The sequence below is a fragment of the Polistes dominula genome, unplaced genomic scaffold, assembly GCF_049000335.1.
Source record: "Polistes dominula isolate Pdom_NZ unplaced genomic scaffold, Pdom_raw_medaka contig_73, whole genome shotgun sequence".
In the NCBI taxonomy this organism is placed as follows: Eukaryota; Metazoa; Arthropoda; class Insecta; order Hymenoptera; family Vespidae; genus Polistes; species Polistes dominula.
The window spans coordinates 8,277,854-8,293,540 of record NW_028300951.1 but is presented as its reverse complement, the minus strand read 5'-3'; the positions used below and the strand labels follow the sequence as shown (position 1 = coordinate 8,293,540).

General features: G+C 26.4%; 3 protein-coding genes across 4 annotated transcripts in view; 1 reads left to right on the top strand and 2 right to left on the bottom strand.

Annotated features, from left to right (window-relative positions):
• Window positions 1–18: 18 nt before the first annotated feature.
• Window positions 19–3,779, bottom strand: LOC107069508 (nuclear exosome regulator NRDE2). Its single transcript, XM_015326889.2, has 10 exons — window positions 3,623–3,779; window positions 2,877–3,544; window positions 2,424–2,787; window positions 2,193–2,339; window positions 1,849–2,117; window positions 1,448–1,776; window positions 843–1,380; window positions 615–764; window positions 381–553; window positions 19–277 (listed from the first exon to the last, which is right to left on the bottom strand). The coding sequence occupies exons 1-10, from the start codon at window positions 3,693–3,695 to the stop codon at window positions 19–21; spliced, it is 2,970 nt and encodes a 989-aa protein (XP_015182375.1). The 5' UTR covers window positions 3,696–3,779.
• A 347-nt stretch (window positions 3,780–4,126) lies between these two features.
• Window positions 4,127–5,968, top strand: LOC107069533 (putative SERF-like protein). 2 transcript variants are annotated; one of them, XM_089172153.1, is made up of 4 exons: window positions 4,127–4,267; window positions 4,346–4,391; window positions 5,171–5,282; window positions 5,400–5,968. In XM_089172153.1, the coding sequence occupies exons 2-4, from the start codon at window positions 4,385–4,387 to the stop codon at window positions 5,476–5,478; spliced, it is 198 nt and encodes a 65-aa protein (XP_089028279.1). In that variant the 5' UTR covers window positions 4,127–4,267; window positions 4,346–4,384; the 3' UTR covers window positions 5,479–5,968. The 2 variants fall into 2 exon arrangements, with proteins under 2 accessions (XP_089028279.1, XP_089028278.1); XM_089172152.1 differs by having other exon boundaries at window positions 4,183–4,391.
• Window positions 5,969–10,096: 4,128 nt separating this feature from the next.
• The window catches only part of LOC107069518 (uncharacterized), a 37,090-nt gene continuing 31,499 nt past the window's right edge, over window positions 10,097–15,687 (bottom strand). The window contains exons 3-6 of the mRNA XM_015326911.2: window positions 14,417–14,475; window positions 13,147–13,484; window positions 12,054–12,362; window positions 10,097–10,266 (exon numbers count right to left, since the gene is read on the bottom strand). Coding sequence (XP_015182397.1) covers window positions 10,258–10,266; window positions 12,054–12,362; window positions 13,147–13,484; window positions 14,417–14,475 — 715 coding nt within the window. The 3' untranslated portion in view covers window positions 10,097–10,257. The remainder of the gene's footprint in view (window positions 10,267–12,053; window positions 12,363–13,146; window positions 13,485–14,416; window positions 14,476–15,687) is intronic.

Here is a 15,687-nt window from a genome sequence, read left to right as displayed (position 1 = left end):
TTTATGACTAATTATTTTTTATAAATGGCCACGCAAAATATTTAATTCTTCTGGCGTAACGTGCATTCGTAATTCTTTTTCACGTATAACATCTTGTATTTGCGTTAAAAGTTGCGGTGCAACTTCAGCCGCATCGATATAAATACTTCTCGCCCAAGGACACAATACTACACTTTCATGATAAACTTCTTCTCCTTTTTTCTCGCATAAATTATATTCTCGAAGAAGAAGCATGTATATTCTCCATAAAAGTGGACAGGATCTTATTTCTGGTGTTCTTAGAAAAAAAATAAAACAACATAAGAATATATTATAAATCAATTATTATAAAAATATAGGAATATAATTCTTTTTCAACAAAATTTTAAAAGAAATTATACCTTGCAAATATTCGATGAAGCGATAATAATTTGTTAAGCGACGCAGAAGCTGCATCATGACCAAGTTGCATTAAAAATTGTGTTCGCTTACGTCCAGCTAAACACAAGGATAAAGCTTTCCAAATCGTTAGCACAGATTTTTGATTGTTAAATTTCCAGCTTGGCAATTCACTCTAAACAAAAATTTGTATTACTTATATTAAGTTACATCAATTTGCTAATTTTTAAACTTACCTGTTTATTGGCATAAATAGACAGTGCATAAAAGTTATCTGGATATAATTTTAACATATTGTCTAACATTTTATTTACATTATTATCCACATCAGGAAAATTTTCATAATGCAATTGTAAAATTGCAAGCTCACTTTCATATAACATTTCCTGCAATAAATAAAAAATTGTTATGGTAGCAACGAAATAATAATTGAATATAACAAGAGACAAAAATCAAATATATACCTGTAAATGAGATACTTCTTTGCAATGTTCTATACAACATTTATATATATTAATTATTTCATCGATATTACTATCTTTTACATACAAAAATAACGTATAACATACGATTACATCACAATATACATTTGATAAGAAAAATGTATCTTTATTTTCATTCTTATGTTCTATCTTTAAAAAATCATTGACACAATCTTTCAAGTATTTCTCGACAAGTAATAATTGATTGTCAGTTGATTCTGGTATCATATGCTTAATGACATTCAATATTTTTTCTTTGTGTGCTTCTTTGTAAGTCTCAGTATTTAATAAAGTTTCAAAAAGTGTCCTGTATAAATTAAATAAAGCAGCCTTTTCTTCGGGATTTGATATCATAGACAGAGTACAATTAGATTGAATAGCTGTCTCTAAAATATTAATACAGCTTTCAAATTTACCCATTTCTCGTTCTATTAAAGCATATTCTTTATAAAAATGTAAGTTATTTCTGTTAACATCTTTCTTCAAAAATTCTTTCAACATAGATTTTATTTTTTTCCCTCTGCAAAAAATATTGATATAATTGCAATGAAAAATGTAACATATATATTTAATCATCATTAACTCACTTATTATCGTGTTTTAAAGGATCATCTTTGTTAAGAAAAACAAGTAATCTTTCAAATCTTAACCACCATACGTATATATTACTACGTTCAAGGGATGGTAAACTATCAGCGATTGTATGAAACGTTTCACGTATAAAATCTAAGTATGGTTCTTGTGCAGGATGAAATTTAAGATACTGAGGTCCAGAAACTAAATGTCCTTCGAGTATTCCATGTATCAATGCTTTCCTCTTTTTATGACCAGCCATCTCTCCTACTGTTGGATATGCAAGTGGAAATAATACTTCTGAAGAATCCACACCCCATGAAAATTCTTTCAAACCTAAATCCTATAAGTGCAAACATTCATTTCAATGCATATCAGAAATATTATTTTAATCTACAATTATGATTTGCCTTACCTTCAACATGCAATCTCTTGTTGGTAATAATGGTACTTTTAAAACTAAAAGACTGTAAATTGCCATACGAAAATTCGAATCACGACTAATTATTGGATGTACAAAATCAGCAACATCTTCCGGTATGACAAATCTACGAGAATCTCCAACTAATTCTAATTCTTCTTTACTAACACTAATCCAATGACAATTTTCTCTTAACAATTCTGTTCTCAACCATAATTGATTTAACGGTAATCTTGACATTAATACCACTTCTTCCATTCCAACTGAAAATATTTATAAAATTAGATAATCTTCGAATAAGTTTATTTTTATAATTATAATGACGAATCAACACTTACTTAGCTTCTTTTCGTCAATAATTTTTTTAAAAATTAAGCTGTCTCTATTCAAATTAAGATTCAATATGAGATTTAAACGTATTGTTTCCCACATTTGTTCCCATAAACCAGTATGTCTTAAAAAAATTAAGCACTGGTATAGCATTTCTAATATAATAAGGAATAGTTTAGTCAAAAATATTAATAAATATAAAATACAATATTTATCAACAATAATATATAAAACATTACCTAATAATCGTTCATCGTAAATACGTGGATTTGTACGAGATCGTTGTCTTAATACACAAAAACATTTGGTATATAAATCTAAAACTTTAGGAACTGTACATATCGCTACTGAACCTTGCGTAGCCATAATTAAAGCTTGCCATAAAATAACATTTCCCGTGTCCTTGTTAACTAATGTTTCCATTTCCTTAGAAAATTCATCAGCAGGTGATATTTCTCCCATAAAACGTAACTTTAACTTTAACAAGTCAGTACAATCTAAATTTTGTTCTAAGGCTTTCTCGACGATTGATAACTTCTTTATAACCGTTGAACGTTGAATGTTCTTGCTTATTTGATTTTTTTGAAATTTAGCTAGAGTGTCCTATTTATAAAACATATATAAATAGATTTTATTATAATTAATTCTTTTACTTTATTGATACTATTATCTTTAACAAAAAAATACATTACCTGAAATTCTATGTACTCTAACCACAGTTTTATGTTTTTAGGATCTTGCATTAACTTTTCATTGTATTCTCGTGTTTTAGATGTTTGCTCTTCTTCCAAATTTGTACACCAAGATGGCATTTGTTCATTTTTATTTGGTGTGTCATTCTTTGCGATTTCCCTTTTAATTATCGTATCTTTATTTTTAGCTTTTTCTGTCGCATCAATGTTATACACATGATATCTTTGATAAGCATTTTTCTTCATTTTCTTATAAGAAACAAAACCAAGATACTTGTTTCCGACATTATAATATGGTCTTACTCTAGAACATAGCGTTTTCACTGTACCGAATAATTTATCTCGATGTTTATCTTCAAAATATATGTTAGCAACATCTCGTGCATATTCATGTTTAACTTTCTTTCTACTGCTTGATCTTCGTTCTTTTTTATGTTTTCTTGTACGTTTAGATAGTTTTTTCTTATCCTCGCTTAATTTAGTCGATTCAATGGAATTATAATAGGAATGTTTATCTTCTTGAGTAGATGCATTTGAAATAGGAACCTCGGTGGAAATAGGGAAATCATTATCCGATGAATTATCTGAAGAAATATCTACTACAAGTGTTTCTGAATGTACACATGTTTGAAAACTCGAATTTGTTAACCAGTTTGTTGATGCATTATCTATAAATTACAAATATAATTGATTAATATAAATAGAAATGTCATTTTAATAAAAAAATAATATTAACAATGACTTACCCAATTGTTGTGTAACATTGTCTTTTGTTGATTCAATTACATTTTCATTTGAATAAGCAGGAAACAATGACATTATTCTTATTTCTAGATAAACACAAATATTAATTTTAAGGTTAGGATATTTTATGCATCTTTCATGTTAAAAATGTGGTAACATGATAAATTGCATATTAGTTGATCACTGATTGGTTTTTCTCAAATGCGCGGTAATTTGTTAGAAATTTCAAAACTTGTTTGACATAATTCAAATATACAAATATATACGCACAGTTAGGACTATTTTAAAATTATTGTTTGTTATAAGAAATCTAATTTTTTAAACAAATGTATCATTAACTAATTAATGTATTAATAATATTATTCAACGAGATTTGAAGAATTGATAAAAAAGAGTTGAGAAACACTGCATTATCATTTTTAATTTTAAGTCATAATCGCTAGAGGGTGCGAATGATTTAACGATAGCAGCGCACTCTATGGAATATTACGCTAATAAAATTCGTACGTTTCTATACGTATTGTTTAAGTATATGTGAATGTATGTGTATATATTATTCGAAGAATAACTTCACAAGTAATACTTTTATATATCGGAAGGATCGTGCCGGACGAAGTCATTTATTTTAGTTTAGAAATTAGTATACGGTTAGTGATATATTCATCGTAGTTGGAAACGAATCGTATAGGTGCTTTTTCATCGTTTAACTTGATTTCATTTTTTAGAGTACTTGTTTATCGGAGACCAAGAACTAAAAGAAAAAAATGACTCGTAAGTTTTTTTTCTTTAATTCTTTATTTACACTTTTTAAATTATATCAATGAAAAAAAAGAAAAATAGTGATCGAATTAAAAGGACGAATGAAAGGACATCAATATTTTCTGTATGATTTAACGTTTAATTATCCTATTGTCATTTAAATTAACAAATTTCAATACACTTATCAATAATCATCTTATAATCGATTATCTTTTTTAACTTGTTTATTATTCGTATTTTTTTTCTTTTTATAATAAATATTTATAATTAGGATGGATAAATCGCTATTTAGCGATCGCATACACATACACACGCACATTAATGATTCACTGAATTCTTTTTTAACCCTACAACGATAGATAATGTTTCTGTGGCTATTCTGAGATGTTTGGGAATTGCTTTTTTTAGTTTTAATCATGGTTACAGTTGGTTATGTTGTAATGAGTTATTGTAAACAATAAATATAATTTAATGCTAGATTAGTTGTGATTTTATTTTGTTGAAATTTATCTTTTGTTCTAACATTGAAGTAAGTATGTTGTGTATTTTCTAGAAATGTTCTAGAAAAGTTGACAAAATAATTTTGATTTAAAAAGTGATCTTTTCCAAGATTTATTGGAACATTTTTTTTTATCACGTTTCATGAGTTTAATAAAAGCATATACTATTATTTGTTCTAATGATTAATATAATGTATTTATTGTGAGATAAAATAACATCTGCGTGTACACGTATTATAAAAATAACATGTACGTTTATACAGAGTAAGATTTATGAAATGTTTAACGCAGGGGGAAATCAACGTGAACTAGCAAGAGCCAAAAATATGAAAAAAACTGTTAAAAAAGCTGCTGCCGAGCAGGACAGTAATAAAGGTCTTTCATTAGAACAGCGAAAGGCACGGTAGGCTATCCATTTTTTTTGCAAGAGTTTCGAACATTCATAAAATGGGAAAGCACAAGTTGTTGTACATATTATATATATATATACTCGATGAGTATTAACAATATGATATTACAGAGATGCGGAACGAATGAGGGAAAAACAACAAAAAAAGCAACAAGAGCAAGGAGCGAAGACTAAACAAACTGCGACGTAACTCATTAAAAAAATTATCTGTAAATTTCAACTAAAAGCAAAATCAAACTTTACCAAGTATGTTTTTAAAATTGACAATTATAAGGCATCAAGATTACATCTATTGTGGACACATAATAAGAGTACACAAGTCTTTGATCTTAGAGAATTTCTTCGTTATTCTCTGTCTGTAATATTATGATGTAAAACAGGACCTAGAGTTCTGTGTGATGTTATTTACATATTACTTGTAATAATAGCCAAAATGTATAAAACTATTGTTACATATATATCTTTATGGTCAAAGGAAATCTATTTGACTGGAGTAGATTTTAAGGATATTCATTAAATAATATGATACTTGTAGTAATAATTTTGTGTAAATTAAAACTTCAGTTATTTAATATGTTGTATAATTAAATGAAAACACAAAACGACAAAGAGAAAGGAAATGTATACTTGTCGTTTTCTTATAATAAATTATTCAAATTTATTAATATTTCAAAAACAAATTTATATCAAATTACTTTCCTTAATTTGTCCATAATGTATAGATTATAAAAAAAAAAAAAAAAAAAAAAACAAAAAGAAAAAGAAAGATGATTGTAAGATGTATATATTTTGAATGTTATTATAATAACAAATTTTAGTATGATTAATAGAAAGAATTTCTAAGGGGGGGGCTTAACTATTTAACATATTTATATATATATATATTTTTTTTTCTATATTTTATTGCACTTTCCCAAAAGAGTACACTTTTAACATATTATTTTATTGCATAATTCTGAAATTTCCTTACATATAATTACAAATATTTGGAATATAAACATTATTTCTGTTAAAAGTCAAATGATCTGATAAATGTTGTAGTGGAAGACCAAATCTTAATGCTAATATGGGAAAGGAAAGAGAAATGTTATGCTATATTGAACCACGGACGTAATGTCTAGCCTCTAAAGACCAAAAATCCTTAAGAAATAATCGTCTTATTATTTTCTTATCTCATCTTTTATTCTTTTTTTTCTTCTCTTGATGCAATTAAAAAGTCAACAATTTTACTGTTTTAATTTGAATAATCTTTAAATTATTTGTATCTATTTATATTATTATTATTATTATTATTATTATATTATAATTATATTATGGCATTTTGAATATACGAATAAGCAGAGAGATAAGTCTGCGTTTTTATTTGTTGAAAATTTGTTATACGCGAAGTACGATATTATTATTATTATTATTATTATTATTATTATTATTATTATTATTAATGTTTTTTTTTTATTGTTTTTTATGTCGATTTTTTTTCACATTTATTAAAAAACTTCACACAGTTGCACTTTAATGAATTTAATATATCGAAATGTAATTAACGCGAAATTGTTGTTAATTAATTTTATCTATACAAAATGTGAAATACAACATTTAAATGTAATAATGAAATTATATTAGCGAAATTAAAAAAAAAAAAAAGATTTTTTTACTTTCTTTATACGGAGTACAATAATCGATTAAATTATTATTATTATTTTTTTTTTCATTTATCTATTTAAATTATACAATTAATTTTTTGCACGTAACTCGTTCGATAAAAATAAACTTGGACTTGATATGAAATCAATGCGATATTGAAATGATAAGATTACAAATGCTATCTCTATTATTATATTATTTTAAATATATAAGTGCATGAATTTAAATCGATTTCAATCAATTAGATTATTTGAGAGTATTTTCCTTTTTTTTTTCAGATTGCTTTTAATATACATAGCAATAACGACGGATACAAAATTTGTATTATATGTTACGTTTAAAAATTATAATTAAAAAACTATCTGTGTTTGTATCTGACAATGAAAGGACTCGTGAACGCCTTATTTAAGAGTATAAATAGTATATGTTTAACATTTTGTTAATGAATAATATTTAATAACGATCAGAGAACATCGAAGAAACAATATACATATGTATGAGTAAATTAAAAAAGAAAAAAAATATATATCAAACGTCTTTCACTTTTACAAAGTTATGTAGTTTTGTTCTCACGAATGTAGAATAGACAATCTTTACAAGTATTCCATACAGATTTCTGATTACAGATATATAGATATCATTAATATAGATTTCATGTGTTTCTTCACTTTTTTTTTATTTTTTATTATTATTTTTTTTTTTTTACGTTAATATCATAAATCACGTAATTATGGCATAAATATTCCCTTACTTAACTATTTCGATGATTTATCGTTTTTCATTTATATGTATATATTTTTTATTTTTTTCACGTTTTTTTACTTTTTTATTATATTTTTTGTTTTTTCATTTTTTTTTCTTTCTTTCTTTCTAAAGAGACGGAAACGTTTGTGTGTGTATGTGTGTGTGTGTATGTTTGTATGTATATTAAAGAATTAATGTGGCAAACGTGTTCCACAACAAAAAAAATTACTTTTTTTTTTTTTTATGAGAAGAAGTCTGGCAGCAAATGATTTAAAAGAGAAAATTGAATTGTTGTTGGATTTTTTGTGTCTTTTCTTTTTTTTTTGTTTTTTTTTGTCTTTTTTTCTTTTTACGAGTTTATCTATTTATACTCTCGCCTAAACTATTATAAAACGACTTCATATTTGTAATATTAGCACCATATTTGTTTATGTGTTGTTCTCTGATGTGAATTGATTTATAATACGTATTAAGTAGGTCGATCATGATGAAGCCAGAGAGCTTTGGAATTTAGTAACGAATAATTAGAACTTAAAAAAAAAAAAAAAGAGAGAAGGACATGAGTTATATTTTTTGTTGACATTTTCTTTGACGGAAAGGATCTATCTTGATGATCTAATCCGATCATTAACAATAGGAAACATATACAGGATGTTTTAAAAATTACTTTACCTAATTGAAACGTTAACAAATTTTTGTTTGGTAGATATTTCAAATGATTGCATCGCATCATAGATTCATATATTTTTTTTTCTTTTTTTTTAACAATACCTTAACTGTAAATTCGTAGATTGAAAAATGAAACAAAAATACAATATTGCAAATCTATATTGCAAATCTATATAATAAATCAATATATTTAAGAGTTTATTGTTTTACTTTTATTTTCTCGGGGTAAAGCAATTTTTTTTTTTTTTTGTAGACAGCCTGCATATGCGAAAGCTGAAAAATGTCACGAGAACATAATTATACGTATTTATATATATATATACTACAAATAATAAAAAATAATATTTGTCAAGCACAACCATTAGAGACGTGGGTTACATTATTATTACAATAATAACTATAGGAAAGTTTTCGTAAATATAATTCGATTGAAATGTAATAAGTAATTTGAAAGAAAATTGCAGACTTTTACAAAGTCGTTTTACAAAGTCTGATAACGAAATTGTTTAACGTAATAATTAGCGCGAGTAAGATTTATTTATTTATTTATTTATTAATTATTATTATTATTTTTCTTTCATTTATCAAATTCGTTCTATGCATCTTCTCGCTTTGAGCACATTTAGATGAATGTTTTTTTTATTTTTTTTATTTTTTTTTTTTAATATAGAATTAGGAATATAAAATCAGATCTCAAGATCTGATCGAATGAGAGCTGTTGTTAAGCTATTGAAAACTTTTCTTTACTTTTTTTTTTGTAACAAGAACAGTTAGACAATTATTACATGGAATGCTTATGTTTTGTGGAATGGAAATTGTATACTATGAAATATGCTAAACAAATGCATCTTGATAATTGGAATGTATACATCAAAATAAGGACGCACGCAATGCAATATAAATCTTCGGTAGAGAAGATAGTTAAGTTTCTTATTTTTTTATCTTTTTTTGTTTACAATTATTATCATATAAGCAGAACAATACTATTTAAACGAGGAAGACAATAATAATAATAATAAATTCCCTCGCAAAAGAGACATTACGTACATCCCCCCCTCTAAAAAAATAAAACATAACTCGAAAAGTAGTTAACTTAAAATCAAATTTAAAATTGGAGTTGATTCATAAACGAACAGTTAATTACAATAAACTTAAATCTTAGAATTTTAATCGGTTATTAATTTGATTTATAAAATAAGTAAAAAGTTTGTTACATTAAAATATTATATATATATATATATATATATATATGAATCAACCCTAATGTATAATATAATTAGTTACATATGAATGTACGTCCTAAACGCGAGAAGTATTTATTATCCATAAGTTTGAGAAGTTTTCGACGGAGTTTTGTTGCTTGAAACGAAAAAAAAATAATCAAATAAAATAAAACAATGTAAAGAAAAATCTATACGATTTAAATAATATAAATAATTTCGAATCAATTATATAAAATTGATATTTAGAGATTGAGAGAGCAAATGGTGCAAGTTTGAGCGATGCAATGTGCATGAAGTTGCGAGGGATGTTGATGTTGCTGTTGTTGTTGTTGTTGTTGTTGATGATGATGATGATGAAGAAGATGATGTTGTTGTTGTTGTTGATGAAGATGGTGATGATGCTGCTGATGATGGTGATGATGATGATGATGTGCGTGTTGTTGTTGTTGTTCTTGTTGCGAGAGATGATGCTGAGTCGAATGCTCGGAAGAAATTGTTGATTGTGGCGGTGGTGGTGGTGGTGGTGGAGGTGGTGGAGGTGGTGGAGGTGGTGGTGGTGGCATATAACGCCAACCTGGATTAGTGCTCGACCAAACAGCCGTACCCGGAGTCGATGAGACAACGGAAGGAAGTAGTGCACCGCTACCACTGGTAGCAGTGCTTGCATGAGAACTTGGCCCACCCTCTACTCACATCACCTGTCAATTATATGCCAAATTTTGTATTAGGTTTTTTATCCTAATCGTTTTTTTCAATTCATTAACTAAAAAAGATATGTTAATCTATATTTAAACTTATATTATAGATACCTTTTTATACAGTTTACCTGTTAAATGACAGAATTTTAACAAATAACGTACGAATATAAGACAATTGTTGATTTGATATTGGTTTAAATAATATAAGTCGAATAATTTGTAATATATTTAAATTAATGAAAGGTAATAATATTCAATGGTAAACTTTCTAATCAAATATTTGAAGAATTTGGATTATTTGATCGATGTTGATACACGTTTAACATTGGTAATATATTAATTGATATTAATTTAGAAAAAAAACAAAAAAAAAGAAAATGATTTATAATTATAAATCAATAAATATTAATATTAATATTTTAACGTTCTTTATAGATTTTTTGAGTTTAACAAGAAGGAAGCCTCGTGTTTAGAGTCGAGGGGTAACTCGTAGAGGTTCGCAAATGCAGAATAGAGAAGATGCGCTTCAAATTTCATCCCCTTCTCGGAAACTTTCAATCATCGTCTACGAGATTGTTCGAAAGTTATGTTCTCATTGATCTAACATTGGAAAGTAATTTCTTTTTTTTTCTTGTTTAGAAACGATTAGAATTATTTCTTTAATATATTTATATTTTTTTTTTTTAATTATAATACATCAACGATTTAACCAAATTGAAAGTTACTTAAAATCAAGCAATGATGGGTGGCTGCTATTCAAAGAAACAAAAGGACAAAAATACCGTGTGCTGTTTATTTCAGAAAAGAAATAAAAAGATGTGAATATACCTCTTTGATAGTATTGAAATAAATATAAAAAGATGTTGGTAAAAATCTCGTAAAAATGGGGATAGAGTAAAAATACAAGAAGATAATTAGAATCATCAATTTTTATGTTAACTTAATTTCATATGATTGATCGATAATCTATGTTCCATTTAGTGATCCTTCAAGATCGATATGAATTAAAATTAATTTGATTAAGTAATTTTTAATTAGAGTTAAGAAGGAAAATCTAATTATTATTTGAAATAGGGAGAAACTGATTGAAGTGTTTTTTTGTGTGGAATTTCTTTAAAAGTGTCCGGATAAATTGAGGTCAAACAAACAGATAGCTGTGACAACTGACATGAGACAAAGATAGTAAATGTAAAACGAATTGAAATAAGATAAAATTATTTATAAGATAGTAAGATGTTTTTCAACACCTTTCATTTAAAAGTTCGAATTTTGATCATTATTCTAATATCAAAGTAACGAAACATGATCGTTAGAATTATTCTATGTATCGAGAAGTAATTTAGTTGTTAGCCATTGTGAGAAGAACAGAAGCTAATTAGATAAACCATACGTAGTCATGGATAGCTTAACGAGGCAAAGTTTAACGAGCTCAAAGAAGCATACAAACAAAGTTTTGACGAGAACCAATTTGTTGCTTAAACTTTAAGCGATAATATATTTCTATCATGATTGTTTTATATATAAACAAAAAAAAAAATTAAATAATAATCTTATCAAATTTTCAATGATATTTGAAGAAAAAGAAAATTGATATTTGAAAAAGAAAAGATAATTAATTTATATCAAGCATTTTTTTTGTCCATCATAAAAATAGAAAAAATCATGAAATCAATCAATAATTATGAAGCTGTCGAATCGATAAAATATAACATTTTCAATATCAAATAATTGTCATAATATTTAACTCGTTATATATTATTTTGATTGTCTTAAAAAGAAAATATTACCTGCAATATTTGGCTGGCTTCAAAAGTCATGCCTGGTACAAGTATGACTGGACTACTGACATGTCCACTTTCGACGCATATCATATTAGGAAATTCGTCATCCCCAAAATCTGGTATATCACGTGCCTTTTCTTGCCAAGGATTCGATACCACCGTATCAGGGAAATTATATTTTTGCACACGCATTTTCCTTCCAGAAACAACGTTCGTAATTATGTGTTCCCCAGGTGTATTTTGATAGATTCTATCAGTCCATTCGCATACCGTAACCACGTCACGACCTTCTTGGAAAATCTGGTTGTCTCTAGTCTAAATATCATTTTTCATTGTATTATACATGATAAAATACGAGATTATATTTATTTTAATTTAAAAATTCATCCACAACGTACGTAAATATTGGGTTGTCCGGAAAGTTCGTGCCGATTTTGACGGAAGATTGAAACGCAACGCATTTAAGCTTATTTATTTGATATATATATTTATTAAATTATTTATTAGTGCCATTCTGTTTCACAATATTTCTCCATCTTTAAGGGTAACTTCAAAATTTCGGCCTTCCAGAACTTCTCAGGTTTTTTATAGTAAAATAACTATGTGCCATTTACGGAAAATCGACACGAACTTTCCGAAAAATCCAATAGATACCAAGTTAAAATTAATAAAATATAAAATAAATATAAAAAAAAATAAAATAATATATTATGATGATTATGATAAAATGACAATGATATGTGTTGATAAAAAAATTACAATTATATATATTAGTTGCATTATTTTGAAAATTTTATCATCTTCGAATCGTAATAATTTTGCCAATTGCATTTTTACTTACATTAAACAATTTTTTTAATAATGCACAATTACGATATAATATAAAAAAATATCGTAGTGTGTTTTATATTTAGCTTATTATTAAAAAATAATTTATTTATAACTATAGGCCGGTTAAACGCGTTGTAATATATTTTTGAAATAACAAAAGATTCCATTTTACGATTGAACGATAATAAGATCTTTTTGATTATCGATATCGTTCTAATATCTAACGTTAAATAACATTAATAATAAAAAAGATAGAAAAGAAAATTACCTTGTCGATAAATGTGCATCCATGCAAGCCTGTAATCTGGCATCTCCTAACGTCCGGAACTTTGAAATAAGTATGTAGCAAAATATTAAAGCTAAAGGTATGATCTTTGCTCGGATTATATACGCCAATGTGGAAATGAAGTTCTTTTTCTCGTAAGATTAACCTATAGGTTAATCTGAACGAGTAATTCCACATGGATCGTGTGAATTCGTTATCCATTATCGAGAATATTGCTTCGACGTCTCCACTTGGCAATCGTTCTGGCGATTTTTCTACGTTCCAACGTACAATCCTGGCAAATCCATGGGGTGGTCCGAATGTCCATGGTCCAAATTGTGCTATAAACATTTTTATTCTTTTATTTTATTTTATTTTATTTTATTTTATTTTATTCCCAATTTTCTTTTTCTTTTTCTTTTCTTTTTATTACAGTTTAATTGGTAATATTAGTAATTATTTTTTTATTATTTGAACACGTATAGATACGTGAATATATATATATATATAGTTATTTAATATAAACAAAATATATATTATAAGATATAATATATTAGTAAATATATATAATAAATTAGAATTAATAAATATAATATATTAGAATTTGAACCTAATATTTATAATTTAAATTGTTAGAAATTTGTATGTTTAATTATTTCGAGATTGGATATATATATAAAATGTTAATATTTTTGTAAATAATATTAATAATAAATTATCAGAACAAGGTAAAAATTCTTTATGTAATAATTTTTATGAATTTAATGATTTATATATTTGGAAATAAATTAAATCGATTATATAAAATTGTTAGAGATGAAATGATATTATTTCCATCGTGAATGGATACAAATTGAATACCTAAAAAGGGAAAAAAACTAATTATTAGAATTTCTTATTCTCTTAATTTGATTTCACATATTTTACATGAGATTTTTCAAGAATATCCATGCATATCGTATGTATGTAGTACGTCGACATGAATAAAACGAATTTATCAAAAAAGTTAATAACGAGAGTTCTCGAATTGATCTGCTAGTAAAAATATAAATGAAATGAAACGAGAATGAGAATGGTGATGAGGGATTATTTCTCTTGTAAAACGCGATGGTTAAAATCAATATTTAATCGTGCAACTATATTTTTTTCTATTTTTTTCTAATTTTTTCTCTTTCGTTTTTAAATGTTTAAATCATTTTTACGTTACATTACTCACAGTTAAATGATCTACATATATATATATATATATATTGTTTTAGTATTTTATACTTACGGAAGACAAATGGTATGCCTCCTCTAATGGCCTTCTTTCCGTCGAATACAGCCTGTTTACTGTAACAGGAAAGATTAGTTTGTTAAGAAATAAAATGAAAAAAAATGAAGAAAAAGAAAAAAGCAAAAATAACGTTAGTCCCCGTTAAGTAGGTCGTTTCTACTTTTATCAAAATTTCTACGATCTCGAATTTGAAATGTTTCAATTGGAAATTAATTTTTAACGTATTACGATTAAATAATAATTAATCGTGTATTGTTTAATCATCGTATAATCATATTAACAAAATCTATATGATAAAAGTGATTAATTTTTCGAATCATAGACAAAAAGATGATACAAACATCGTTGAAAAACGAAAAGGATATTAAATTTGATGTTACAAAATGTTCTCTTCTCTCAAACCTCTCTAAAACAAAAAATGAATCGAATTTTTCGAATCTTAATTGAAAGATTACAAGAAAAAAAGAAACAATAGAGAAAATCAGGTAAATCGTACAAAATATTGGGTTGGCAACTAATTCATTACAGATTTTGTTTGACACCTAATTCAGTTTTTATGACAGCAAATATCAGAAATTTGATGAACGTGGGCATTATGACACTGCCTGACCGATGGCAAAAGGTCATCAACAAAAATCGTTGGTATCTAATTAAATAAACTTACATTTTTAAGCAAAAATTTGGAATTTTCATTCTTATTTAAAATTCACAATCACTTCCCTAGTAGCACAAAATATTGCAAAATATTGAATACATGTGTATTTAATATTAAAAAGAGATTCAATATGTCTTTTTAATATTAAATATTAAATTTAATTTTAAATACACATGTGTGTGTATTCAATATTTTGCAATATTTTGTGCTACTAGGGTTAGTTGTTAACCCAATACAAATATTAGCATAATATTCGAGGATGAACAAATATAGGAATAAATATATATATATTTATCGAATATAGCAGAAGGGGAGTATATCGTATCGTTTGCAAAATAAAAAAAAAGAAATATATATATACAAAGAAAAAACAACAACTTGGTATTCGGTGTTCGAAGTTGGACACACGTTTTGTCCAGTATTCTGTATCCGTATCTGGATACTTCGAAGACAAGCAAGACTTGGCAATACGATAGAGTGAGAGGGTGGGAGAAGAAGGGAGAAGGGTATACGAAGAAGGGAGAAGGGTATACGAAGAAGACGAAAGAGAAACAAAGAGAGAGAGAAAGAGAGAGAAAGAGAAAGAACTCGAAGGCACATTCCAGCGTCTCGT

Excerpts from the sequence above, each read along its gene's own strand:
- LOC107069508 (XM_015326889.2), bottom strand. The coding sequence starts at position 3,695 with ATGTCATTGTTTCCTGCTTATTCAAATGAAAATGTAATTGAATCAACA. Across the intron at positions 554-614 it reads CTATTTATGCCAATAAACAG|AGTGAATTGCCAAGCTGGAA; the intron begins GTAAGTTTAAAA and ends ATTTTTGTTTAG. Across the intron at positions 278-380 it reads CTTCATCGAATATTTGCAAG|AACACCAGAAATAAGATCCT; the intron begins GTATAATTTCTT and ends TTTTTTTCTAAG.
- LOC107069533 (XM_089172153.1), top strand. Across the intron at positions 5,283-5,399 it reads TTAGAACAGCGAAAGGCACG|AGATGCGGAACGAATGAGGG; the intron begins GTAGGCTATCCA and ends ATGATATTACAG.